The sequence below is a fragment of the Xiphophorus couchianus genome, chromosome 14 (genome assembly GCF_001444195.1).
Source record: "Xiphophorus couchianus chromosome 14, X_couchianus-1.0, whole genome shotgun sequence".
NCBI classification, from domain to species: domain Eukaryota; kingdom Metazoa; phylum Chordata; class Actinopteri; order Cyprinodontiformes; family Poeciliidae; genus Xiphophorus; species Xiphophorus couchianus.
This window is the reverse complement of record NC_040241.1, coordinates 15,433,416-15,460,831: the sequence shown is the minus strand read 5'-3', so window position 1 is coordinate 15,460,831 and position 27,416 is coordinate 15,433,416. Positions and strand designations below refer to the sequence as shown.

Here is a 27,416-nt window from a genome sequence, read left to right as displayed (position 1 = left end):
CGTCCCAGGGCAAAAATACTGTTTATCTTTCCATTCTCTTGAAGTCTTCCCCCACCCCCAGCCCCTGGGTTTTTGTGGCCCTGGAACTTGCACTGGTTGTAAACAGGACAGGGCAATGCACACACACGCAAACACACACTCCCTACAAGCTCCACTCCTGTCACTGTTAATAGGAATCTGCATATTTTGCACATGTTCTGTCTTATATTTCTTATTCTGCATCCACTTGATAAGAGTTAGTTTCACATTCATCACAATTTAAGCTGTTAACTAATAATCATGCTGTAATGATGACATTGATGTTATATGTCTGTTGAACCAGAGAGGGTGAGTATTAGGTAGGAAGCCAGTAGAGACCCCATCGCAGTGGTCCACTGCTGTCTAGGCATCAGTATAATATGTCAATATTGGTTTTAGCTGATTCCAATTTATCTTTAAGGTCTCTATTTATTTATTTATTTATTTATAGTCATTATAGAAATTATTGTTTATAGTAGGACCACAGGCAGTTTTCCAACATGAGTGTGTTGGAACTGCTTTAACTGATTTAAAACAGACTGGTTTAAAAGTTTCGAAGTTGGCCTGGATGAGCAAAACTTATTACAAATATCAGCCTTTGTGTTTTCCAGTGGTTTTAAGACCTTTTATAACAAGGACTAGATCAGTAAATACTACTCTGGGATTACTGAAATATTATCTACTGAATTTCTCCTTTGAGTATTTTCTGTTTGATGTAAACCAAAATGTGCTAAAAAATATGGCTGGAGATTTTAAAAAAGCATCCAGCTTGTCCAAATGCATTGTGTTTCATGACAGATGGAGGTTGACAGTTATACGTTGCATAAGTCAGCGTGGGGTCAATTTAACTGAATAGCCTAATGCAGGCTCCTTTTCATATACCAAAGCGCTACAAAAAATGTCAAAGAAACGAAACAACCAACAGTCAACAAAGTCTTGCTTTGTGTTCTAACAGCCAGAATCAATAACCTACATTCTTAATAGGTTCTTACAGCTTTTGTGCTTCTTTTCACTTTATTTTTAAACTTTTGACTCTGAAAATGACCAACTTCCTTGTGGGTCGCAGGGTCTAGTGGCACTTTGTTATGGTGTGTTCACTGATCAGGAATAGACTGGATTTCTAAGTTTTCTAACTGTTACCTGACATGTTTTCTATGTATCTCTACTGTCAACATTTATTTATTTATTCACTGAATTAGTTGTTTACTTATTTACTCTTTTGACTTACAAGGGCTGCAGGTTAATGACTCCATGTAATCTGCTGGATTCCTTAGATAGATTTCCTTTGAATTATTCCAATTATATCTTAATTTGAATAATGAACTGAACTTAAATCAATGTTTGATTACTAGAACAAGTAGGAATGTAATAGTGATTAGATTGAAGTGACTCTTGTACTTCTTTAAGATAACATATTGTGAATTAGCATTATATACAAAAAAATGAATTCAATCTAAGTTACTTACTCGTGTTTGTCATTTGTTTCATTCTATATAGCACAGTACTGTATGTATCAAGAATAATTGCCCACTCTAACATTCATTATGGTAATATAAAAACCTTTAAATTTTATTGGCTTTCAGTTTCGAAGCTTATCAGTGTTCCCCACCTGGCCACACCTTTTAAAGTCATTCTGTATACGCCCTTGGTCAAAGCAGATCAGAGTGGAAAAAAAAAAAGCTTTATTTTTTGAGAAACATTAATGGTAATTCCTTGAGTATTCTACTGTCAGAGCAGTTTAAGCTTAACGCTGTTTGCTTAGCATTAGAAGGTCGCTTGCAACTTTGTTGTAATCCAATTCTGTATTTTCTAGAAAGAGTGGGGACCACTTCTGCTTATTTGTTCCTTTGCAGAACTAAAGCTCTCTAGACCAGAACCAAAACCCTATCTTCTTCCTGTCAGCCCCAGTAAAGGTTTCTCTCTTGGACATATTATTTCGGTGCAGTAAGCTGCTTGCTTAAAATATGAGGACACACTTGAATCAGATGCACGCAGGGAGATTTTGTTGCTCTGAATCCTGCCAGAATAAAACAGCTGTTGCAAAAGATATTAACAGTGAAAGCCTAAGTGCGTGCAACCGATGCCCTTACCCCACTCTAAAGAAGAAAAAAAATAGATGCAACTTCTCTTGACTAACATGCCCTATATTTCTTGTCTTTCTGTGTTTTGTCCCTGCCTTCTTCCTTTTCCCCCTTTCTAAGAAGATAGATGAAGAAAATGAGGCCAACTTACTGGCAGTGCTTACAGAGACCCTGGACAGCATCCCGGTGGATGAGGACGGATTGCCTTCGTTTGAGGCCCTGGCAGATGGGGACGTGACCAATGCCAGTGACCGGAGCTGTCCCTCCTCCCCAGACGCCTCACCTCACACCCCAGAGCCCGAGGAGCCTTCTTTGGTAAAACAATCTTGAACTTGTCTTCATTCTGAAGTGCAGTTTTTTTTTCCAGTTATATTAATTTTGAGTACCAGGGTTCTTACGTAGTCTTGAAATAGCCTTGTAATGTTTGAGATTTTAAAAAATAGGTTTCCATGTCAAGCTATATGTTGGAATAGAGTAAAAACAACTGGTTGTAGTTCTAGACTTTATTTCTTCTTCCACTGATCCCATACATCTCATCGTCCATCTATCCATCCACACAGATGTCACGTTTGTTGTATCCATTCATTCATCCCTTTTTTGTTCACCCATCAATTCCTATATCTTTGCATCTGTCCACCGATCAGTCCATCCATCCATTGTTCATGGTTTTTTGACTTCCGTCCATTCACCCATCCTTCCTCGCAGCCTGCAGGTTCCACTGTGTAGCAAGAGTTCACAATCACCTTTATATTTATCCATGAACAAATACTTGTGAATCAAAATGTGAATATTTAAAGCATTAGCCCAGAAAAGTGTGGTCTACTAACTTGGAAAATACATAGAAACCAAGTAATAGAGATTACTTACATTTTGCTAGTACACAGCAGATACCAGGTAGGACCTTTTAACAAGTTTGAACTCCAAAAGTGGTCATTTGTCTGCTGGAATCAGTGTTAAAGATACACTTTGTTAAATGTTCATGTGTTCAGTGAGGAGAAAAAAAATGGGTAAGAATGTTTCCTGCTTAGTGCAAATTACATACTAATGCTATTGTTGTCGCTGTTCAATGTGTGAACCCTATGACACGGAACTCCTGTGACTGACACACAGCTAAAGGACTATAAGTGGAGTGGTTAAATATTGGAAATAAGTGAAAGCAGAAATCAATCCCATATCATATTTTTCTAGCTGATCCTCAAACATGCATCTATTGGAGAAAAATAATCCAAACTTTTGCACATAAAGAATATCTATCTGGCCTGTAATTTGCACTCATGGCCAGCTTTTTATGCTTTTGACTGAAAATGTTATGTTATTTTGTGTTTATGGTTAATTTTATTCCATGCCGGTCCCCTTCCAAATGCCTGGGTGTGTTTATTCAATCACATTAGAACAGCCTGGTTATGCGGACACCAAAACACCTGAGAAAGGAAAAGTACTCTGTTGTTGTTATGTCACATACTATAAACTCCTTACAACTATCTGGGCTTTTAAATGTGTCATAATGTGTCTGCCTGTGTCTCTCTCTTTCTCCTTCTTCTCCCTACCTTCTGGTTCTGTTTGGGTCCATTTGCAGCTGAAGAAGCTCCTTCTGGCGCCCGCAAACTCCCAGCTCAGCTATAATCAATACACAGGTGGCAAGGCACAGAACCATGCAGCCAGCAGCAACCACCGGATCAGACCACCACCTGCCGTCGTCAAGGTGGGGACACACACAGACACACACACGCAAACATAAAATCCACATATTGGCTTTCTGCTGTTTTTCTCTTTCAGACTTGTGCACAACATATTTTTTTCTGATTCTGGTCCCTGTCTGTCCCTTTCACATATTTTCTGTTTCGGTGGCCGCTTTAGAAGATGTTAGGCTACTGGTTTAGGAGCCTACTATCCCAGGAGGCCGGGCTCGTAATGAAAACAGGCTGATTGCTGTTGGGCTTTCCATGTGAGGCATCAGCACTGTTGACTCATTAGCTCCAACACTTACATGTCTTGGTATAGTGCCTGCTAAAAAAAAAAGGAAAGAAAAAAGAAAAACTGGCACTCTTGTGAGCTTGATGTCTTCAGATGACAGGGTAAAAAAAATCTAACTCTTTATTTGATCCTAAAACCTTTTGCTTTTGCCCACGATAATTTGGTTATAACAGTTACCCGAATCATTATACGGCTGTGGATGAGGAGAAAACAACTCTCACTGTGCTTCATGTTTAAAATTAAAATGTGCAATGTCTAAAATGTCCAAACTAGTAAAACAAATATGTGCATCAGATCATAGTGTGGTAGATAAATAGCAGACTGATTAGTGTGTGATCTGTGGACAATATTTCCATGTCGAGTGAGTCAATCTTCTTTATTTGAGTCTATTTTCATACCTTGCCTTTGAGTCATCTCTTTCTGGAGCAGATAGAGGACTCCCAGAGGACATGGTGTGCGTACAGAGTGGCGTGGTGATGCTTAGGGGGGCCTACCAATTAGGATGATGGGCAGAAAGCCCTCCCACCATCACCTTTGAGACTTCTGGACCAATGCTGCACTGTGGTTGTTACTCACTTGTCAGTCTTACTGTCTTGCCCATCTCTTATTTTTCTCTTATACTTTTGCCAAATAACTAACTAGCTAAATATACCGTACCTTAGAGATATAGTTGCACAGCTTGAACTTTTTACATTTTGACATTTCACACCCTTGGACTTAAAGTTTTTCTTTGTTTTTTTTACTGGGATTTTATGTGGAGGACATATACAAACTAAGAAGAAAGCCCCTTTTAAAGAAACTTATAAGGAGACCCATTTGCAGGTTTCCACAACCTGTGTAGGGGACACAGCAAACTGAAAAACTGAACTTATTTGTAAAATACCAGCAGTGATGTAAAACAAACATGTAGCATCACCCTTAACACACCATAGCAGTAGCAGCATTGCGCTGTGGACATGTTTTCCTTTATTCAGGTAGAGCTGGCTGGTCAGAGCTGATAGAAAAATGGATGAGGCAAAATAGAGGAAATCAGAGAGAACCACTTAGAGGTTAGGACAGCAACCCCAAACATACATCCAGAACCACAATGCAGTGATATAGATCACGGTGCCTAAGTTCAGTCCTTGAGCACTATCATCCTTCAACTCTCCCTGCTCCATCACACCTGAAACAAATGGCTTAAATCCCTCATCACCATGCCAATCAGCTCTGCAAAGGCCTAGTAATAAGCCATTCATCTGATTAAGGTGTGTTCATGAAGGGAGACATCTAAAAGAGACAGGACAGTACCTCTCGATGACTGCACTTGAGTGCCTCTTGTTTAGATCAAAGCATATTCATATATCGAGATCTACGTCCAGTTCAGGATATGTGGCAAGAATTGAACAGGGATGCTGTACAAATGCTTTCCATCTGTAAACTGAGCTTGAGCTGTTTTGCAATAACAAATGTGACAGAATGATCTGTCCAGCAAGACTGTATTTGTAATCGCAGGAGAAGTTGGTTCTAGAAAGCATTTACTCCGGGGTATAACTGCAAATGCATGGCAGGTCCCTTCCATTTCACAATTATGAGCCTTTTTGTGCTGGTCTGTCATTATCGCAGTAAAAATACATTGCTGTTTGTGACATGATAAAATGGAAAAGTTCAATTTAAATTCATTCACAAGGTATTATAAAATGTGGGTCAGCAGTCTGTAACAAAGATAGTCAAACTTAGTGACTGTATTACTTTTTTCCTGTTTTGCTCAGACGGAGAACCCCTGGAACGGCAAAGCAAGAGGGGGCTCCGGCCAACAGAACCGCCCGGTGAGGCGACCTTGCACTGAGCTGCTCAAATACCTAACAGCCACTGATGACATCCTGCTACACACCAAAGCCAGCGATGCCAAGAGCGCCTGGGGGGGTCCCAGTAGCAGGGACAAGAGTAGCCTGGGTCTCAGTGCCTCATCCTCGTCCTCATCGCCATCCTCGTCATCCACCTCTTCGTTCTCCTCCCTGTCTTCCACTTCTTCCTCCTCTTCGTCCACCACCTCCAAGAAGAAGTCGGCTGTGTCATCACAACAACAGCAGCAGCAGCAGTCGCCGCAGCAGCATCACCAGCGAGGTGAGAGCCGGGCTGCAGGCGAGTGTATTGTGGCTGGTCATGGGGCTGGGAAGTGGCAGCGTTGCTCTCACGATGACGGGGTTGAGGATTCGGAGGGTGCCTCTGTTCCTGTTGGTCGCAGAACCTACACCTGTGGCCATGCTCGCCCCAAACAGGAGCACGGGCCGCCCAATGAAGAAGGAAGGCCGCCAGGCGATGTTGGCCGCCTGGCCGCCGCTAGGTTCATTAGGTATATGCATTCTTATTCCCTCCCTCCCCGAGAGGTGAGTCACAGCTGTGAGCATTGCCGAGAGGCTGCAGGCGCCACTCAGGCTAGGCAAGGCTTTGGCAGACAAGGCCGTAGCAGCAGCGGCGGTGCCAGCAGTGCGCCGCAAAGGCACATCACGGTAAAGATTAAGAAAAGAGATGCTAAGCCGGGACACCCTTTACTTAGCCAGCTACTCACCTCCAAACAGAGGCCCACTCAATTTCTGGCCCAACTACACCAACTCTCAATTAGTCCTTCAGGGAGTGCTAGAAGCAAATCGGCAAGTAAGAGATCTAAGAGCCCAGCAAAGACTTTGTTCAAAGCACAAGAGAAGGAGGATAAAGATATCTCTGCTTATATAAACCTGGCTGAGGAAACTAATTCCGGACCCCCATTATTACCTATTACCTTAGACCTACAGAACTGGGTTAATCAGCCAAATCCAGATCTAGATTTGGGCTTTGGACAAGAGCTGGGGTGGCCAGATCAGAGAGGCTTTGGGGAGGATGTTGACCATGATGATGATGGTGATGGTGTTGTTGTTGATGATGATGATAACCATGTCATAGGCAGCCCTGCCGTGGTGCTCTCACAGGGCCCACCAAGCCCTCTCCTCCCAGATACTAGCATTGCAGAGCCCTCCCCTCCCTGCATCATACAAGGGCAAGGGCCCCCACACAGGCAGGCACTCAGCGAGCACCCCGATGACCAGGGCCACCTGTTGTTAGGTAATCATGACTGCATCCCCCCTCCCTCCCCTACCTCTGGCCTTATGATCTCCTGCTCTTTCTTCTCCTTCTGCTGCTCTAACCACTTCCGAGTTTGATTTCATAACTAACCTGTAGCCTAATTTAAATCTAACAGCGGACACACACACCAATGACAGTGAAACAGCCTGCTCTCCAATGCTTTTGCTAGTCCCAGAGGCATCTTAGGGAGAAAAAAATGGGAGAAGGGGTGAGCCTTGTCTTGCTGCTGTACATCCTGTTTTTAATAAGTCAGTTCTTGAACTACCTTTGGCTGATTGAGCTGAGAGTGATGAATATGTACATTTAGACTCAATTATCCAGACGCTGCTGTTTAGCATCGTGCCACCAAAGCCACATTCTCTTAGCTGGAGCACAAGTCGGCCAAAGCCTCGGGCAACTGCACAAGCTTCCTTGACTCTCCTTTCTTTCTTTCTTTTTTCCCCCTCCTCTGCTGTTGGTGCATGCAATCATGACTTTATTTTTCTTGTCCAGGGAGGGGCTCACCCACTGTCACGTGTTTTGTTTGTAGCATTGTCTCTGTATGTTTTTTACTCCATTATGATCTGTTTGTTGTCAAACGCAGTCTGTTTGTGTGTAGATGCCATCACTCCATCCTGCCTCACAGATTAAATAGCACATACATATATATATATATATACAGTAGATATATAGATATACATTCAGAGAGAGTAAATTGTTAAAATGGGGTCAATTTAAAAAGCATAACATCAATTGAAGCAGAAATGGGTGTTTTTTGTAGTAATAATTGTATTTGTTGCACCAATTTGAGATTAAATGTTGCAGAATATGGACCTTGTCTCTTCTGCCGTGATTGTCATACCTAGATCAATAATTACCCATGCTCCTTTGTGTTCTGCAGCCAAACCAACCACCTTGCCACTTCCTTTGACCCCAGAGTCTCCAAAGTAAGTGTGTGAAGTTTTTCCAATTATTCTAGGCTAAAGAGCAGCAACAAATTAGAACACAAAGACGAAGCCAGAAGAAATTATATAAATTAGAATTCGAGCTGAGGCATTTTTTGTGACTCATTTCCATTTTTTTAGATCACAGAAAACTTCAGTCTTTCATCTGTGGCTTTAAATTATTGGATTTGTTTTGTCTTTCAGTGACCACAAAGGATCACCCTTTGAGAACAAAACCATTGAACGCACATTAAGTGTGGAGATTGCTGGAACCCCAGGTGAGCATGTTTTTCTGCTTACCTAAAATATATTTGACTATTAGATAAACCACCAATAGTACTAATTCTTTCCAAGCGTCTTGTGGATAGGGAGGGGTTAATAGTAGCTTTTCTTGTTGTCCTTCATAGCTCAGATTAAAGTTCAAGGTGAAAGACAAAGAAAGTCTTTATATAGGCACAAGTATTGATTGTCTTTCAAATCTCTGCATGATTTATTAGCAAAAACTTCCCTAACTCTCTTTTTATCTGAAGATGTTATAAGCTTTTTCATTATCTGACTCTAATATCATCTTGAACAATATTAAGTTTTCACGATGGGAAATGATGTCCATAAACTTCAGCATATTTTAATAATTTTAATGATTCAATGTGGATATCTAATGCCAAGTAGTGCATTATTGTGGAATGGAAAGAAAATGAGGCATTGTTTTGAAATGTTTGTTAAATGTGGAGTCCTTTTTTGCACTAGCAGGCCGACGTTTAAGCTTTGATTATTTAAAAATAGTTATTGGTGTCCTTTCCCCTCAACATGACATGTTATTCTGTTACATTAAATCCCAGTAAATACACTAAGGTGTATTGCTGGAACGTAACACTTTAAAAAGTTTATGGGGTGTAAATACTTTTGTCTTAACACTATAAATCAGGCAATTGAAATGCATGTATTAAACAGCATAATCACAGTCTTTTTCAACAAGCAATCTCTTTGGGAGTCATTTATAAAGTCTTTGGTTCTGTTATATTTTTGGGGACACTTGTGTCTCATTGCCGGAAGCGTTGTTTGGCATCTTTCAGTTGCAATAAAATCAAAGTAATGCTTCCAAACTGGGAGTCATCCATTTCTTTATCAGGTTATTAGAATTGTTTTAGTAACAATCACACAATTATTTGAGATTAATTATCTAAGGTCAGTGAAAATAAAAAAGGATTGCCCTTTAGCCTCTAACACTGGTCTCCTTAGATATTCATTTACAAGCAGAGAAAGTGATCCTTGTATTAGCCTCATGTGTGTCCATTGGACCTTCTACTTGCAGGGGACAGTAATTTAACCTCTCCACCCCCCCGAGAGGTGTGTTTTTCTGGCTCTGGTTTCAAGTGTTGTTTAACCCTTTGTGTAGATAAGCTCTCAGGGTCAAATGTGATTTCCATGGAGACCTAGAGGGAGCATAAGGGCAGGAGTCCTTAAGCTCTGGCAGCAATCAAGCTCAGTTAATATTTCCTCTCATTTTATTGCACGTGGGCAAATTTGTTGACCCGCAGCCAAATATGTACGGTCATTGCGTTCCACACATCCATTTTTTACAGCCGTTATTAAAATAAAGCCCTTCACCTGACTCTCTTTTTAAGTCCCGTGCAAATTTTGAGATTGAATATTAGCAGGAAAAGTCATTAGTCCGGAGAGCTCAGGGTTACTGAGGCCCATTTCGTAGTTAGAGATTAGCTGGTATATGAGACAGATGGATGTAGATCCCAGTGAAGCACGAGTGTAAGCTCCTACATGTGCCTTGCAGATTTAGAGTAGCATTCCACCACAATAGAGATAATGGTGGTGTTACAGATAATCAGATGGAGTTTAGATGGGTACATGCTTCCACTTTCACAGCAAAACAACCAGCCACTGATGCAATATTCAGAGAACTACTAAAAAAGTTGACATTGCTGTTGTAAAGAATAAAATTGTTATTTTCACATTTCAAATCAAATAAAAACATTTACAGTCAGCATGGTTGTTTGACCCTTCTCGGAGAGCTACTCTGTAGACCAGAAAAAGGCATTGAAGATCCACTAGAGTCCTACTTTTCAAGTCTAACCTCATCCAACTGAAAGTTGTTCTTTGTACTGCTGTGATGTCTTTATTTACTGTAGCACAAGACATTTAGCTGTTATCTGTGTCGCTATTTGTTTAGTTTACTTCGGGATCAACTCTTTAAGCCTGGAGTTGATGTCGGCTTTGTGGTCTCCTTGCGATTTACGGCTTTCTTGCCAGTCTCGCTCACTTATTTCATAATTCTTTCACCACTCTCTGCATGATTGGTGTTTGTGTCCCACAGATCATCCATCATTAGCAGGTTTGACTGAGAGGCACAAATTTGTGTAACTTTGATTTATTTCTGGCACCCTATTGCTAATGGCTCCTAGTTTATGATCCCATGCAGAAATTTGTTTGGACAGATGGTGCTTCATTGGTGAAGCAGAAGTTTTTCAGTCATTCTCTAACACCTACTCTCTGTTCTCCCTGTACTTCCAAAGGTATTTAGAATCACAAAAATTGCTTCATAGTTTGTGGCGTTACAATCACAAACTTTACTGCATTTATTGGTATTTTAAGTGACAGAAGTGACTTTAAAAACAACCGTTCTGTAAAGAGCTCAATGGTTTTCTAGAGAGTATTAGTTTGAATCCTTTCTTTATAGATGCTGTCATTCCAATCTGACTGAGTTTGAGCTTTTTTGCAGTGAAAGATGGTGATTTCATGCATGATGAAATCACCATAGGAAAAATGGATGGGAAAAGGGCCTGTGGAGAGCATGGGTGCTTTCAGTCCGAAATCATATATAGACATTTAGGACTTTGGTAGTTGTCTAGCTCCCAAACACAGCATGCTACTTTAAAAACACTCTCATTTTTGTCTCCAGCTCCTACCTTCTCTTCAACAAGACATCTGACTGGTGCATATTCTAACACTGGATTTGATACTAATAGCTGTCATTTGATAGGAATCCACTGGTAGGGGAAGAATGGTGTGCTCTATAGCAATGGCAAACAAGGAGGGGTGGAAAGAGTGTAGGTGTTTCAAAGTGCCTGAGTTTGACTCCAGTCAGACTGTTAGTGACAAGTGCGCCTGTGTGTGTGGGCACATTTGTTCTGTGTGAGACAGAAACAGGGGAAGATGAAGAATGACACAGAAGGGAGGGAAATGGAGATTGATCTAGCGGAAGATGGCAGACACAAGGAAGACGGAAAAGACTGAACTAGAGAAAGAAGGAGACTGAAAAAAGAGGCGGGAATGAGGGGAACGAAAGTAATGGCAGTGTCTGTTTGTGCGAGCGCAGTAACAAAGCTATAAAGTGGGCTCATCTCAGGACTTCTCATATAACTGCCATCTGTCTGGTTGTAAATCTGTAGGAGGAAAAGGGGAGCGATGGGGGAATGTTGGGTATGAGCAGTAGAAAAGAATGTCAACCCAACCATCACTTCCTCTATTGCCTCAACGACGTAGCATCTTGCCATTTGGACATCTCGAAGAATGCCAAAATGTGGATAAAAGAAAGAGACGTTCATTGTCCTCCAAACTGTATTGAAGGGTAAACTCAAAACATGTGTAACATCATTTTAGTGAGGGGTCTTTTTGACTTCAGTGACTTTTTGTATGGGTTTTTTTTATATTTTCCATTAGATGCATTAAATTTCTTGTGGGCAAGATTGTTTTTTACATGAAAATGGATCTTTTCAAGGTCGGAGACAAGGAGAATGGCAAGACATCCATATTAAGTTACACAGAGCATTACATTAATCTGTCAAGATTGCAATAAAATAGGATTAGACCAAGTGAAAGTGAATATTTTAATCAGACATGTATCTGTGTCCACTGTCTATAAACTGACCTGGGATTTTATAGATGAGTGAGACATGAAGGGAGGGAGTGGTGCCTGGTGAGGATTACAATATGATTTGCATTTCATTACACCCACCCAACCACTCTGTCTGTCTTCCTTGCCCTCTCAGGTCTGACACCACCTACCACGCCCCCACACAAAGCCAGTCAAGAGAATCCTTTCAAAGCATCTCTGAAAACCAAGTTGTCCTCATGTTGCTCCTCTGCCTTGACATGCAAAAGAGCCAGGCTGAGTGAGTTGGGCGCCGGCGCTTTGGCCCCGGCCCCAGGTGCCTCAGCCAGGGGCCCTGCCAGGAAGGGTCCCGAACAGACTGAGCTCTATGCGCAGCTAAGCAAAGCATCCACCGCCCTCCCTTACGCCATCGCTCGACGTGCACTGGGGGGCGGCCTTGAGGGGCACTGCAGCACTGGCAACAACAAGCGGGCCACTGGGCAGGATGGCCACAGCGACCATGACTATTGCCAGGCACTGGCTGCTTGTAAGATGGATGGGGGCATATCCGCTGTTTCCATGGCTACATCTTTGGAAATGACATTCACCCCAGGTGCCACCTCCACTGGCAAGGTGGAGAACAGGCATGTCGAATGTATGGACTCAGTCATGTCAACATCGTTTCTATCATCTTCTTGTTCTACATCATCATCCTCTCTTAGTCATTTGACTAAAGAGCAGAAATGTGTCCCCGTGGATGGAGATGCTTGCCGTGTCAGGGGGTTAGGGGAGCGTACCCTTCCACAAACCACTCAGATACCCACACAGGGGGGCACTGCTGTTAGGGACCAACTGCAACTTTCTGCCACCAGCCGGAAGCCCCTGTGCGACCAGGAAATCAGAGCAGAACTCAACAAGCACTTTGGCCCTCCCCTGCAAGCCCTCTATACTCAGGGTGAGCAGGAGAGAGACGATAGCAGTAAACCAAACAAGCCTACAACACCCCTGTCCCCTGAGGGGGGAGAGATACACTTTTACTCCCAGAGACTGTCTGGATCCAGCTACCTGCACCCAGGGTTTCTGTCCTTTCATAATGAGCTGGAGCTGGATGATGGCCGTGAGAGTCGCTTCATCTTTCCATGGGAGGGCACCCCTCTGGACCTACTCTTTGACTGCTCTCCCCATTCTCCCTCCTGTTCCCCACCATCCACTTGCTCCCCTTCACGAGGCTCCATCTCTCCACCGTCCTCCCTTCTCCTGTCACCTAGTCGACCGTTCTGCTGGACCAGCAGCGGGTCCCGTTCCCGTTCACGGTCCCACTCTGGCTCCCGCAGCTCCTCATCACGATACCGCAGGCGCTCTCTGTCCAGCTCACCAGACAGACGTCCCTCCTCTTGGTAAGTTGTTTTTCAGTTTCCATCTTCTTAAAAGTAGAAATATTTGAAAATCACTCAACCACTTTTCTTCATTCCTTGTTGAAGGAAAAGTAGTCATTTTAAACGTTGTCTGCATCCAGGATTCTGACCATCGAATAGCTCCGCAGGTCAACCAACTGGGTTGGAGTAAAAATTCAAATGTACAAAGCATAATTGCCAACATCCAAGATATTTTGATTGTTAATCTGATATCTGAATTTAAACATTTATTGATTCTGACATTGTTCAATGCAAAATGATTTTACTGGTAAATTGTTTTTGGTAATGGTGTGGCATATTTAAGCAGACCAAAGGTGTCACATTGTCTTAAAATTTTTAATACAAATTTTAAAAAGCCTTGAATACACCCATATTTCCAAACTTTTTAAAAATTATCTTCATGTAAGTCTTAAATTTGAGCACTTATAAATTTGTTTCTTTTTCCCCGTGGTTTTGAGTTCTGGCAGAGGCGTAATTATTTCTGTTATGTTACTCCTTAATACTATGCTTTGGCAAAACAATAAAGCCCTTCATCCAGGGTTTTAAAAAGCTCTGTCTGATGGACTTCAAGGCAGGACTGGTCAAAGAAAGTCTTCTTGTAACACTGGCTTTTTTATTTTGTAGAGACTTAAGTAGATTCAGTTTTTGTTTTTCATTTCCGTATAAATGGACTGTAGTGGTGTTGTGCTTTTTGTAGTCCAAAGGACTCCAAATCACTTTACACTATGGTCAGTCATTCACCCATTCACACTGTGATAGTGGTGAGTGTCTGGCTCATTCATATTGCAGAGTAAAATTAATTACAATATAACATGCTCCAACAAAGTACCATGGAGTGCGGTTCTGTGACTTGAGGCTAATAAAAAATAACATCCCATTCAATTCTAATATCAATATTGGATCAGATTGGTCATAATTTCACTGTAAAGTCTCTTACTCTTGTCTGGGGGCATTTTCTGGTGTGAGGCTACTGATGACGCAAGCTTTGTGTTGGCTTAAGCTATTTGTTTTTTAACAAATTCTTCAGCTCCTCAGCCAAGATAGAAAACTGAGATTTTACCATCAGCTTGTGATTTACTTTCATGACATAGCACCTCGGTGTTGTTGAGAAAGCTACTGAAAAACCAACTAACTAGTAGGCTCTTCTTGGATCTGATTTTAAAATATCAGTTAAAAAAATCTCACTAAACAGAGTCACAAATGAACAAAAATGAATGAAATGAGAACATGAAAGGTGCTCTGAACTTATCAAGAGAATGAGTTTTCATCTTTATGCAGGGTGGTTTTTTTTTATTCTCTCTTGTACACTCCCTCTTTACACACTATCTCCCCCTGCTCCTATTTTTCATGAATTTATTTATTTATATATATATTTTTTTCTTTCCATCTGATGCCAGGTCTATTGTTTTAAGAGGCAGCTGTTGTTTTTATTGCGTGGCAAAAACCTTCCTCTTTTACATCCCCGGAGATAAAAGCCAAATCCAGTCTGTGAGAATTTGGTCTCAACACCCTCTCTCAAAAGAGATCCCCATCATCATATCCCTCTGTGAGAACTACGTTACCCATGTTTCTCTTTGATCAGTGCCGAGGGAGGGTTTTCTTTTTTTTTGGTAGCAAAACAGAGGCAGAAACTTGCGACTGAGAATAATATGAATAAATTGAGTTTGTCAGCAGTGCTTCATTGAGTGACTCACAGTGGTGGACTCTGCTGCAGTGACTCACTTTGTTTGCATGATTACTGAAAGGTCAGTTTACTCCGCAGAGCCAATAGAATCACTTTATCTTGTTCAGACCCTTGCTCTTCATCCTACACCAACTTGCTTGTAAATTATACTGTAATAGCCTCGAGGCATCCGATCAAAATCTGACACAGACAGGGTTGGAGTTGAGAAAAAAAAAGTCATTTGACAGCAGGAAAACAGTGCTCTTGGATTAGTGTTCATTGGTATACCTTGCCCTCTAGATTTATTAACAATCCAAGCTACAAAGCCATGATAATCTTTTTTTGGTGCAGTTCTTACAACAGTGAGATCCAGTCAGCACACAGCTTGTCTTTCTCAGCTCCCGTTACTTTAAGTCTTTTAATTATTATTCTTCTTATTGTAAATATGGGCAATTTTATAAGGGTAGCTTATTTTCTTGATGCAACTTACTGACCTTAAAAGATCAATACACATCCTACTCGAATGCCATGTGTTCGTTCTGCTGTGTAACCTTGCACCTAACACCTGATGTAATGCAGAAAACAATGAAGGTTTAAAATAGTAAGATGCTCACTTTCTCAGTTGACCTGGTGTTGGAGCAGAGAAGACTGTCCTCAAACCTCTGGAAGGAGGAAAATATCGCCAAAAACGGCCACAAAACAAAATCTGTCCTTAATATTGTTAACAATGCAGCATTCTATTATGGATGAAATATGTAGCAATGTTTTTAAAATGAATCCAATGCATCCAGGTTATTTTTCTGTTAAACTATTGAAAATGTATTAATTAAGCACATGATTATAGGAATATTTTAAAAATATTTAGGAATATGAAAGATGTTTGGTCTAATTACAGAACTTGGAATTCAAAAAAATCTGAACGGACAAAACAATTTGGGGTAATAAATTATATAAAAATATTAAAACAAAAAAAATGGATTTAGTAAGGTTTTACAAGCTTTGGTAAAGCATTAAATAACTTTTAATTATTTAATGAACTTTTGCTTTTGACTTTAATAAAAAAATTTAAATGCTTCTTTTATATTGTTTGGTTGTAAATAGAAATGGTGCCACTAGTTGTGCCATTTCGTAATATGTTTATCCTCCCACCCCACCCACTAAATGAAAGTACTCAAATTAAAGATGAAATAAGATAAACCTACTGCAATAAAGGAAGAGGATTTATCTGAAAGCTCCTTGAAAACAGGAGAGCCGGCAAAAGAATTGGGTGCTGTAGCTTGTTTTAACATACCTTCAGTCTGAAGAAGCACACCTTTGCTTCCCAAACGTCTCCCTTTCTATTATTTACGTGTTCCTCCTTCAGGAACACTTCAATAATTGAGCACCAGGAGCTCAAGGAGAGAAAGGCTTACAAGCTCCACAGTCAGGCCACCAGGGTCTAAACTATTCACCACATCTTCATACAACATAGATACAGGCACACATCTAAGCCAGCTCAGCTGTGGAAAAAAAAAAAGAAATCGGCAATAAATGATGAACATTTATTGAGTTACATGAAGACTAGGTGGTGTTTAAAAGGAGTTGAACGCAAATGTAAGAGTTTGGCATGATTAAATCAACCCAGGTGTCAAAGCTTTAAAGTAGTGAGCAGCTTTATTTTATTTGAAAGTAATGTGTTTTAGTGGAAAGAAATGTCATCCTTACCGCTTTTCTCTGGCTTTACCTTCAGGTCTCATCATAGCTCAGATCTGAACGCTGTCCGCTCCAGACTCCATAAGAGCCCTCACCCTCAGTCCCGGTCTCCGCTCAGCCGCAGGCCAAGGTAATTCTTTCAGTATGAATTATTCAGTCCTCTTGTTTAATATGCTTTGTTAACTTAAGCTTAGTTGTGTGATTCAGGTAAAGAAAAATGTTTAATGCGTGCAAATTTCCAGAGAAAATTCCTAGGATTTGTGACATTATGGACAAAATTCAGCCAGTGACATCTATCTCTTCTGTTCACTTTAAATGCATGCACAACACAATCTGTAACATCATGTTATAAAACATAACAAGATGTCATGTTAGGAAGGGAGAACTTCATTCTCCCTTCATTAGGGAGAAGAAAGTTGACCAAAGTTGATTTTAAAAAAGCATGGAGCTAAATATACAGCAATCCTGGAAGAAAAATCATTAGATTCTGCAAGGGAAGGTTCAACTTCCAGCAGGACAACGACCTTAAATATACAACCAAAATGACCATAAAATGGTTATTTAGGTGTTATAATTGTCCAGCCAAAGTCCAGATCTGTATCTGATTAGGAATTGTGTTAAACTTGAAAATTTATGTTCACAGATTCTTCTCCGTCCAATCTGATTGACCTTACGCTTTTTGGAAAGCGTAAAGTCCAAAAAGCTTGTGTAAAGCTGGCTTCTTGTGCCAAGAAGTGCAAAGCTGGCAGAGAAAAAGCCCCAAAGGTCTAACTGCAGTAAAAGATTGTTTTTTACAAACTATTGACTCATGAGGAATGAATACTAATGTTCTTGTGCCTTAAGATTTCCAAATCATACTTGTGCACATGCATGCGACACTCATTAGAAGACCCTCGCAGCTTTTTGCTGCCACGTCTTCGACTAAGTGCATTTGGAGATTTCAGAGAAGCGCTGCAGAGCGTTAGGATTTCATATGCAGAGAACTACTGGCAAAGACTGACCCCATCTCAGCGCTCTGAACCGATTTGGCATCTGCGTCCCTAATGACACCCGACAAGTCCAAGAGCCACTCATCAGTGGAAAACTTAGTGGACACGTCTTGTACTAGTCTGGGGCGGTTGGGAGAAAGCAGTGCTTTCCCTCTTGATGGAGCCCTAACTAAGCAGAAAGTAATGACATGTGAAGTTGTGCTGACAGCTGCAGCTGCCTGGGTCCCCGACTGTGCCGCTCGCCCGGCGCTCCCACGGGCCCATCCTGTGGAGGCTTAGGCTTCTCAGCGATGGTGAAAAGACATCTTAATAATACGTCCATCTCCTTCACTTTGCGACAAACTTCTCTAGCGTCGGCAGGTGTGTAATGTCAGATACTGGCAATTGTTCCTCATAAGCGTGGATAGGAAGGCCACTGTTTACGCGTAGGGGGACAGCGGGAGGACCGAGACGGATGTCACACCTCGCTTCTTTTCTCCCGCACAGGTACGACAGCTACGAGGAGTACCAGCACGAGAGGCTTAAGAGGGAGGAGTACCGACTGGATTATGAGAAGCGGGAGTTTGAAAGGGCCGAGCAGAGGGAGAAGCAAAGGCAAAAAGCCATAGTGAGTCAACTGACAAATCTAAAGTCACATATCCTGTTTTTTTTTTTTTTAAGCTTGACTTGACTTCATCTTCCTGCAACATTGATAAAAGAGCACATGTAATCAGTGTTGTGGCACAGCCCATAGAAACCTCCCACAGACACACATTACTGAGGATGAGACAGCCTCCAGCTCTGTGCTATGTGCCAGAGCATCTCTCTGCAGAAAAGAATACATACAAACTGAGTTTCTGAATGATTCAGGCGACAGGCCCTTCCTCTTTATCTCCGGGTTGCGTATTTTTAACATCTCTGCCGTCTGGAAACACTGTCGACTCCTATTAATCACACCACGGGGTACAACGTGAAAATAGCAGCAAGAAAAGGAGGGGATATTTAAAAAAAAAAAAGAGAGAGAATGTCCACAGATTTCATAAGTTTTTCTCGCTTTTTCTGTATCTATTTCACAATTCATCACGATTCAGTAAACATCACATTTTTCCCTTATCTACCCCCCTCTCCTTGTCTCAGTGGGAAATTATTCAGCTTTCCAGTAGGCTGACACAGCTACCGCCCGTTGATAAAACACACATTAAAATGATACAGTAACCCGAGTTTGTGCTTAGGGTGCTCTGAGTTTCTTTCTATTTTTTTTTTCAGAGTTCAAAATGCAAACATTCACAAAACCGTTGAGCTGAAGCTGTCAAATACACTTTGGGAGGCCACAAGGAAAAAAAAAGAAACTTTCCAAATGTCTGTCCCGCTTGTTTTGCTTATATATGCACACACACAACACAAGCAGCCTTCAGGGTGCCATCACAAAAAGGCTACCTATTTATCAGCTGTCAGCATCAAACCCCCTAATTCAGCAAATACTCGTTTTTATTTTGAAAATAAGCATAAGACAGAGTGGAGAAAGAAGGACAGTAATCTCTGTGGCTCATTTTTATCTTTCTCAGCCGAAAGCCACCAACACAAAAGTCAACTTTGGGTTTAATATAATGATTTACATTTGTTTTGGACACATTGGACTCCCCTCAGTAAGGGCAAGTGAATGAATACATAAATAATATAACTGACGATAGCCTCAGGAGAAAAATGATTAGAGGATGCAATTAAAACTAATTAAAGGCACTAACTGCTGCCTGTTACAGTTTGTTCTTAAATTTCTCAAGATTGTTTTTTTCTATTTAGTAAATGCCTCAAAACTTGAATTTTCCCTTTCATGCAGTCAGCAGTTACATCTCATGCATCGGAATATCCTTTAGAAGTGCATTTAGATCTGCAATTAAATTAAAAATATATATTGTTTTTATCATATATCAATTACACACGGTGACATATTTCAAGCATATGTTTCTGAACATTTTGATGTAATGGCATAATGGTACTAACATTCCAAAATATAAATATTAATTAGGTAAAATATGAAATGATTTTTGATAATTTCATAAAGAGACTACTTTATTAAATTAAGAATCAGTGAATGCTGCTATGATGTAACATTTCCTTTTAGAAATGTTTTACGTAGTTTTCTAATCCTCAAAGACAAACTAATTTTTTGCTTATCGTGTAGCAGCTTGACTGGGTGAGTGTGTGAATGTGTGTGTGAATGAGTGAAAAAATTTCTTTGTGGTTCTCTGGACTAGTTAAGCGCTATGCAAGTGTGCTACCATTTTACTCTGACCCTTAATCATCAAATTATTTAGAATGGCAGTCAGATTTCAAAGAGAAAACCAAGAAATTTGCCCCACAAATTGCTACTTTTAATGTTATTTGGATGCAAATATTTTTTTAATAATAAAAGCCTTCCAGTATGAAAAATAGCATTTCTTTGTGTTGCAACTAAAGCTGCCTTTTCTGATGTATGACTCAGTCACCCTGTGGCTTTATTTTTAGACTAACCAAAAGAGGAACCAAGCCCAAAACTTAAGTCGCGGCATCATTTGATAAAAATCATTCTGCCTCAGGTTGATGAGTTGCGGAGAGAAAAGAGGAATTGCGGTGTCAAGGTAGATTGAAGGCGCTTCCAAACTGCTACGCCCATCAGATAAGGAAGCAAACAGTCAGATGGAGAGGGGGAACGAAAACAGGGGGCCATAGTCAGCGGCGGTATCCACAGGAGTGATCAAGGCCAATTCATTTAAGCCTAGTGAAGAAAAAAAAGGGGAAATGGAAAAAAAAAATAACAGTTCTCCTCCCTCCAGCACCACCACCATCTTCTAATCTCTTCGTGCCGGCTCTGTCTTTCTGTTTTAACGAGCAGGAGGAGAGACGGGTGGTGTACGTGGGGCGACTGAGGTCCGACTGCAGCCGATCAGAGCTGAAGCGCCGCTTTGAAGTCTTTGGGGAAATTGAAGAATGTGCAGTGAACCTGAGGGACGATGGGTAAGGCTCCAGGATTTTTCCCCTTCTCATCGGTTTGCATCTTAGCAGTAGTCTGGCATCAGTAGGGGGACATTTATTTTAGACTTTGCAACAAAACATAATCACTCAGTTGGATTGCTAAACTTCACTGCTTGGGACAAAGACAGAGCTTTGCGATACCAAACTTTCTCCTGACTCATCTTTGTACCAAAACAACACCTTTATTGATTCTCTTTTGCATATAAATAGCACGATCATCATCTAAGACAAGGTCTTTTGCTGGGTCATTACTGACCTACGGCAACATGATGTCGCCTTTCTCTATTTTTTGACCAGGGACAATTTCGGCTTCATCATGTTCCGCTACACCTGTGACGCCTTTGCCGCCCTTGAGAACGGACACACCCTACGCAGGTCGAACGAGCCTCAGTTCGAGTTGTGTTTTGACGGACAAAAGCAGCTCTGCAAATCACGATACACAGACTTGGGTGAGTGCTGCGTTTTGGGGGTTTCCCCGCACAACTATTCAGCATGTCGGTGTAATTAGAAGGCTGTCAGTAAAATAACAAGAGGGTAAGGGGTAAATAGAATTGCTTGAGGCTTCCAGATGCAAGCATACCCCTCCATGTTCAGCTCTGAACATCTCCATAAGGCTTTCAACGCTGAAAATTGCAGAGTGAGGGCAAAGGTCAGCCTGGGAACATGTCGAGAATGGAGCTCCATTTCCTCCCAGCTTGTAGCTGCTGTATCTTAAGGAAAATGAGACGTACTCCATCACTCACTCAGACACAGGATGCATGCTTCTGCTTTCTCTACGTTAGTGGGTTAAAGACGGCACCTAAAAGCATCAGCGGCTTCATGCACTGATAGACGCGCGAACATGGGAATCCCTTTAGGAGTTTCGAGGAAGTAAATTAAGTGGAAAGTATTAAAGAAAGAGTAGAAAAGAGCTGAGGTAAGAAGGAGGGAGGTGAGAGGAGGTCTCAGCAGTTTTCAAGTCCATCTGTTGTCGACCGTTGGAGGTAAGAGCCTCTATACGAGACATAGAGGCTGTTCTTTTACACAACCACCCCAGCTACTTCTGCCTACGCACACGCCCTACCGCCTTTATAGGCTGTGTGGGACTCATAGAAGAATGCAGTATAGCACTATTCATCCAACTCCCCAGGGTGAACATACACAAACATTCAAACATAGATTTAGCTGGAATAGATATGGCAGAAGGTTGACTGATGCATTTGATGATGTATTTGATAAATAATGCAAGCAATCAGTGAAATCGAGGCTTCCCCCCTCTTGCATGTTGCCCTACTTTTGACACGTGAAAAAAGTTGAGTTGCTTCTATCTCCTCCGATAATGCTGCAGTGACTAACCATTGATACTGTTGAAGCCAGATATATAAATACACTGCAAAGAAGGAGCTGTAGCCTTTGATCTCACAATAAATCATAGGAAACTTTCTGTTTAAGTTAGGATTATTAAAATTATTTCTGTTTACTAAATGATAAAATAATAGGAAGACATTTTATACCTTTTTTGCCATTCAGAAATTTTATTTATTTCCTGAATATTTCGCAGAATTATATTTTAATCTTTGCCACTTGTTCGCTGATTTTTGGCTTAACTTTGACTGCTTTGAGCTTGCACGTTTTCAGGTTTACCTTCAAACGTTCTATGAGACTAAGTTTAGACCTTTCTAATAATACCTCTAAAATTATAAAATGGACTAGTAGGCTTAATGCCTCTGCCTGGTTAGATTGAAGCTTTAAGATTATTTGAGATTTTGGTTGTAGAGGTTGTCTCCTACCTAAACAGTATGATGACTGACACATTGCCATCCTGCTTATAGCATCAAAATTGAGTGAATGGTAGAATTTGACACTGTTGGGTTTCTTGAACCCAACATAGGATATGTAAACTTCTAACTTTGAAGAAAGTAACAACAAATTTTGTCTTTCATTATTCTGGCATTTAGCAAATAGAAATAATTTCTGTATCTAAACAACTGGTTTAGATCTTATGTGAAACATGACCTGCTATTTCAGGTGTTTGCACAGCAATAACAGCCCATGTCTGCTATTTGGCGATGAAATCTAAGATAAGTATTGACATTTTAGCAGCAACACAAGAGGACAGAATTCTAAATTACCTTGCTTCAAGAGAGTCAATGGGTCACTGAAGAGAAAGAGTTTTTCTAAATAAATGTTGCAATTCCCAAACATTTCCAGCCATTACCCTTTTTAAAGAGAACATGACAAACAGAAACGGCTGCTTATCCCAGAGCCTTGAGGACAGGCTTTATGCTGAAATTGACTAATCAGTCTACTGAAATGGAAAGCCCTTCATTCAACTGTCTTATTGTCAAGAGCAGACTATTTCCGTCTATCCATATTGATAGCACATGTTAAAAAGACTGAGAGGACCATTTTCTAATACTGATGTATCCAAACTTCTTCCAAGTCTTTTTTTTTTTTTTTGTCTTTGCGACAGTGTCCATTAGTTTTTAGTAGAGCACTTGGGTATTTTTCATCCCTCAAGGTGTGTGGTGAGACACGAATCAGCCCTCGGCCAATGCATTAGATCAAGTCTGGCGTCTCGTAGCTGCCACGGTCGTTCCCATTTCTCAAAGCTCGCCGAGTGTGCTGCTGGGCCCTGTAGGGGCCTCATTTGTGAAGCTGTCTGTTGGGTCAGATAAGATACTCTTTATATATTATCAGGTCGATCAAGATAAACAGGACATACAGGAGACCAGCAGAGGGAGGGATGCAGTTTAATACTGTCGCTTCTGCCAAAGTTCCAGACTTTGCACTTGATATTCAACATGTGTTCTATCATTCCACATATGTATGAGTGGGTAAAAAGGCTTGCATTTTGCTACCTAAGCTTTTCTTAACTGACCTTTCTTAATTTCTTGGTACTTTTTTCAAGTTTTTATGAAGTATTGCATCTTTTTAACCATTTGGGGAGTCATAATCTTTCACATTTTGTAAGTTGTCTACTTTAAATGTGGATCACAACAGCAATCAGGGGAAACATGGTCTAATATCAATTAGATTAGACCATGTTTATGATTATTTCTCATCACAATTGTTCAGAATATGTCAAAACAGAAAGCCAACCACATCACAGATATTTGTTTTTTTTTCCTTTAACCAAGTATTTGGTTTCATTTCATACCCACAAGGCTGTAAAAGCCTTGTGGGTATGAAATGGAAATAGGAAAGGAATAAAAGTAGTAGTCAAACCTGAGCTGTGCATGTTCAAAAATTTTGAAAAGTGGACAAGTAGGACAAAAATAAAGGTCCAGGTTAAGGAATGACTTACAGCAGATAAACAGTTTTCTAAAGCTGTATTGTGTAAAATATAAATCCACCAAAGACCAGATGCACAACCAGAAGGATTTATCATCCTTAAGTTGATAGTTTTTCTACTCTGTGCCAGGTTTTTCAGCTAAGAGATGTTTGTTTTAAGGGCTACTTAGGTTAAACCTAACACTAACTCAACCCCAACTCCCTTCAGGAAATCTTTCTGCATATCAAAGTAAAGCTTTAAAACTTAACCGCAGGTCATTTCTAGTGAGGTGTATAGCATTATTTTTTTGTAATGGCAAAAATCCATACTCATACTGATTGAGCAAACTTTAGAGGGTATTGGTAACAGATTTCAATCACTGAAACTATAACTAAGAGTTACTGATTGACTACTTTTTTTTTTACCCTTTTACTGCAGTTGGTCTGAGCCTTTAGGCTAGACAGAGTATATAGTAGGTTGACCATTAACCTGTAAATTAGTAAGGCTTTTATCTTGCTCTTTATGATTTTGTGGAAGTTTTGCACCGTTGCATTTCGCTTAATACCAAAGACAGGGGACAAACAAGATGCTAGCTTAGCACTGTTAGAATATCAGATCAAGATACAAAACCAAAGGTGACTTCTAAGTTTAGCTGTTCTGCTTAACATTAACCACAACCTTTCTGCCCACCCCGCCTCCTTTCCAGACACCCATTCGGACGACTTTGATCCGACTTCCACGAAGAGCAAGTATGACTCCATGGATTTTGATAGCTTGCTGAAAGAGGCCCAGTGCAGCCTGAGAAGGTAACCAGCTCAGTGGCGCCAGATGTCTGTGTCACAAAGAGGAACTTCTTATACCTCAACGTTGTTTCTCGCTTCTTGGACGACGAAACCACCAGAAGTTTTATGCTCTGTCAAAGAGCACCTGAGAATAAGTCTATAGACCTATATCGATATAAATGAATATATTAAAAATAAAAGTTTACATGAACATAGCTGCTGAAGAGCTGGGAAGAAACATTTCATCCTGGGAATACCAGTGAACTCTCACAGTTGGATGCACTCTACAGCTGTAAAATCAGTTGAAAGAAGGAAAAAAAAAAACTTTTTGATTTCCTTTTCTCCGAGCACTACAATACTCACAATTCTTTTTTTCTAATGAAGTAAAAACATCCAGATTTGTTTTCTTTTACTGTTGATTTTCTTTCCCTTTTACTCTTTTAAATCTGGTATTCTGGATCTGGTGTTACATTACAAAACAGAAACGTGTTGAAAGTGAATCTTGGAAAGATAAAATTCAGAGGGTAACATTGTTGTCTACATTTTAAAGGAGAAATGTAGCCGTGTATTTACAAATGCTATAAAAAAAGGACTATTTTTATTTTATGTACATATCAGAGTTCTTTATTTGTTACAGCTATGCACTGTAAAACGCAGCCTTTTTTAAAAAAGAAGAGAAAATTTCTTAATTCAGAATGTTGATCTGTAGTAATTACAATACTGTAAAACATATTGTACACCTACATGATGTTTAGAAGACATGACATGATTGTAAAAAAAGAAAATACAGAAAAAAGTTAGACATGTCCGATTGCTCATTTTGTAAGAGCATGTGAAGAAATGTTCTTTTTTTAAATTTTTTTGTTTCAGTGGGGAAAAAACTGCGAACCATGTATAGTTTTATGTGTTTATAAAGTTTGTCAATCAGTGTTTTTGCCTAAAACAACCAGTTTAAAATGCATTTTTGAGGTGTTTTTTCATGATTGTTCCCTATTTTTAATCACCACTCGTCATGACGTGATCTATTTGCTTTTTTGCTGTTTTTAAAGACTCTGTGATTACCATCGATAGGAGAGAAAACAATAAATCAGCACAGATATATTTATGTATTTATTTTAATATTTGAATCAAAGTATATTTATGGACTCCATTTTACAATGGCGTACCTCATTAATAATTTTTTTTTCCTATTTATGTCTCATGTCTATTGATTTGTGTTATTTAACTTGCAATCACTGGACAGGGTGTACAATACGTAACGCTTTGGTGGGGATGCTATTACCTTACTATGCCTTCCGAAACAATCAAGCTGATCAGTCCGGCAGTCAGGCCCCTCATTCTTCTCTAGCATAGATTTAAAAATTTTTTTTTTTGTTTGCTTATTTTCAATAGGTTACAGATAACATGAAGCAATAAAATGATTTTGCAGGAATTTTGTTGCGAAAACTTAAAAATTGCCATCATCACTCCGCTCATGCTTGATTATGTGAATGCCAAACAAAAGTTTACAATTTTTCTTTTCCTGGATTTTATAAAGATCTTGTATTTGATGTAAACCACATATACCACTGATATTATTCACACTAATAAAAAGATGATAAACGATAGTGGCGATTATGATAAAAAATGAAAGAAAAAACATATATAAAAAAGCAATAAATTATTTTTCAGAGTTGTATTTTAGCTCCTGATGTTGTGCGATTTTAAGGACTATGACCCATTACCCAGTCGCTGGTGTAGTTAGGACTCTTCCACTAACCCCAACCCACCCCCATCCTATTCAAGATGTAGCTCAGTCTCTGTGATTGTGACACACGCATTACCTTGTGACATCTGTGCAAACGTGACCGACTCTAACTCTACCCTGTGTGTGTAAAAATGTGCCCAGTCGAAGCTGATTGTTGTGTGTTGCATGGCTATTTCAAGACAGCGGCTGGTTTAAAGCCTAACAGTCTTTAAATACGTTCCTGTCAGCTGTCTGAACTGGCAGATTTTTTTTTTTTTTAAATGTCGTTCTAAAAGCCAAAAGAAACTCTTTAACATGCTGCTACGCCATTAACTCAGCCCTCCCCTCCCCAAGTCCTGATATCACAGCACCGTCAACGTGACATGAAAGGTAACCTTGCGGTTTCTGGTTCAATTAATATCCTGTTTTTAGCGCAAGCCAAGTAATGAGAGAACCAACTATAAAAGCTTAGCTGATCACAGGCTATGGAGTTTGACTGCAGAGACAAGAAATGGCTATTTTCTTTATGCAAGTAGTCCAAGATTGGTTGAAGTATATATATATATATATATATATATATATATATATATATATATATATATATACAGCCCTTTACCTTTTTTATGATAATGTTTAACTTTTTTTTATTTTTTGCTGATTGTATAGCGTTTGGGTAATGGTGTCGTGTCCCATTTCATAGATGTGGCTTTAATCATTGTAATAAAAAAAAGTAAAAATGCTTTGTAAATTGCTTAGAGTAGCAATATATTATAACACCTCCAGGTTCAAATTTCCACTTTGGCGGGCTTTTTAATAATAGGAGCCGTTGAGTTTGTTGCCACTGCTTAAACATTTGTTTTGTAATCATGTTTCTTTTGAAAGGACGATAATGTTCATTGGTAAGTGTGTGAGGTGTGATTGGGGTGTGTGTGTGTGTGTGTGTGTGTGTGTGTGTGTGTGGGTGTGCGTTTGTGCGTGTTT

At 40.1% G+C, this 27,416-nt stretch overlaps 1 protein-coding gene across 9 annotated transcripts in view; it reads left to right on the top strand.

Annotated features, from left to right (window-relative positions):
• ppargc1a (peroxisome proliferator-activated receptor gamma, coactivator 1 alpha) overlaps positions 1-26,766 on the top strand; it is a 335,937-nt gene extending 309,171 nt beyond the window's left edge. For 3 of the 9 annotated variants that reach the window (XM_028038610.1, XM_028038611.1, XM_028038613.1), the window contains exons 3-13: positions 2,220-2,414; positions 3,676-3,801; positions 5,825-7,154; positions 8,056-8,101; positions 8,303-8,376; positions 12,103-13,321; positions 16,732-16,824; positions 18,170-18,290; positions 20,535-20,656; positions 20,972-21,123; positions 24,634-26,766. In XM_028038610.1, the coding sequence (XP_027894411.1) occupies positions 2,220-2,414; positions 3,676-3,801; positions 5,825-7,154; positions 8,056-8,101; positions 8,303-8,376; positions 12,103-13,321; positions 16,732-16,824; positions 18,170-18,290; positions 20,535-20,656; positions 20,972-21,123; positions 24,634-24,737 (3,582 nt within the window). In that variant the 3' untranslated portion in view covers positions 24,738-26,766. The remainder of the gene's footprint in view (positions 1-2,219; positions 2,415-3,675; positions 3,802-5,824; positions 7,155-8,055; positions 8,102-8,302; positions 8,377-12,102; positions 13,322-16,731; positions 16,825-18,169; positions 18,291-20,534; positions 20,657-20,971; positions 21,124-24,633) is intronic. The other 6 variants (XM_028038617.1, XM_028038619.1, XM_028038615.1 and 3 more) reach the window with 4 other exon arrangements.
• The last annotated feature ends 650 nt before the right edge of the window (positions 26,767-27,416 follow it).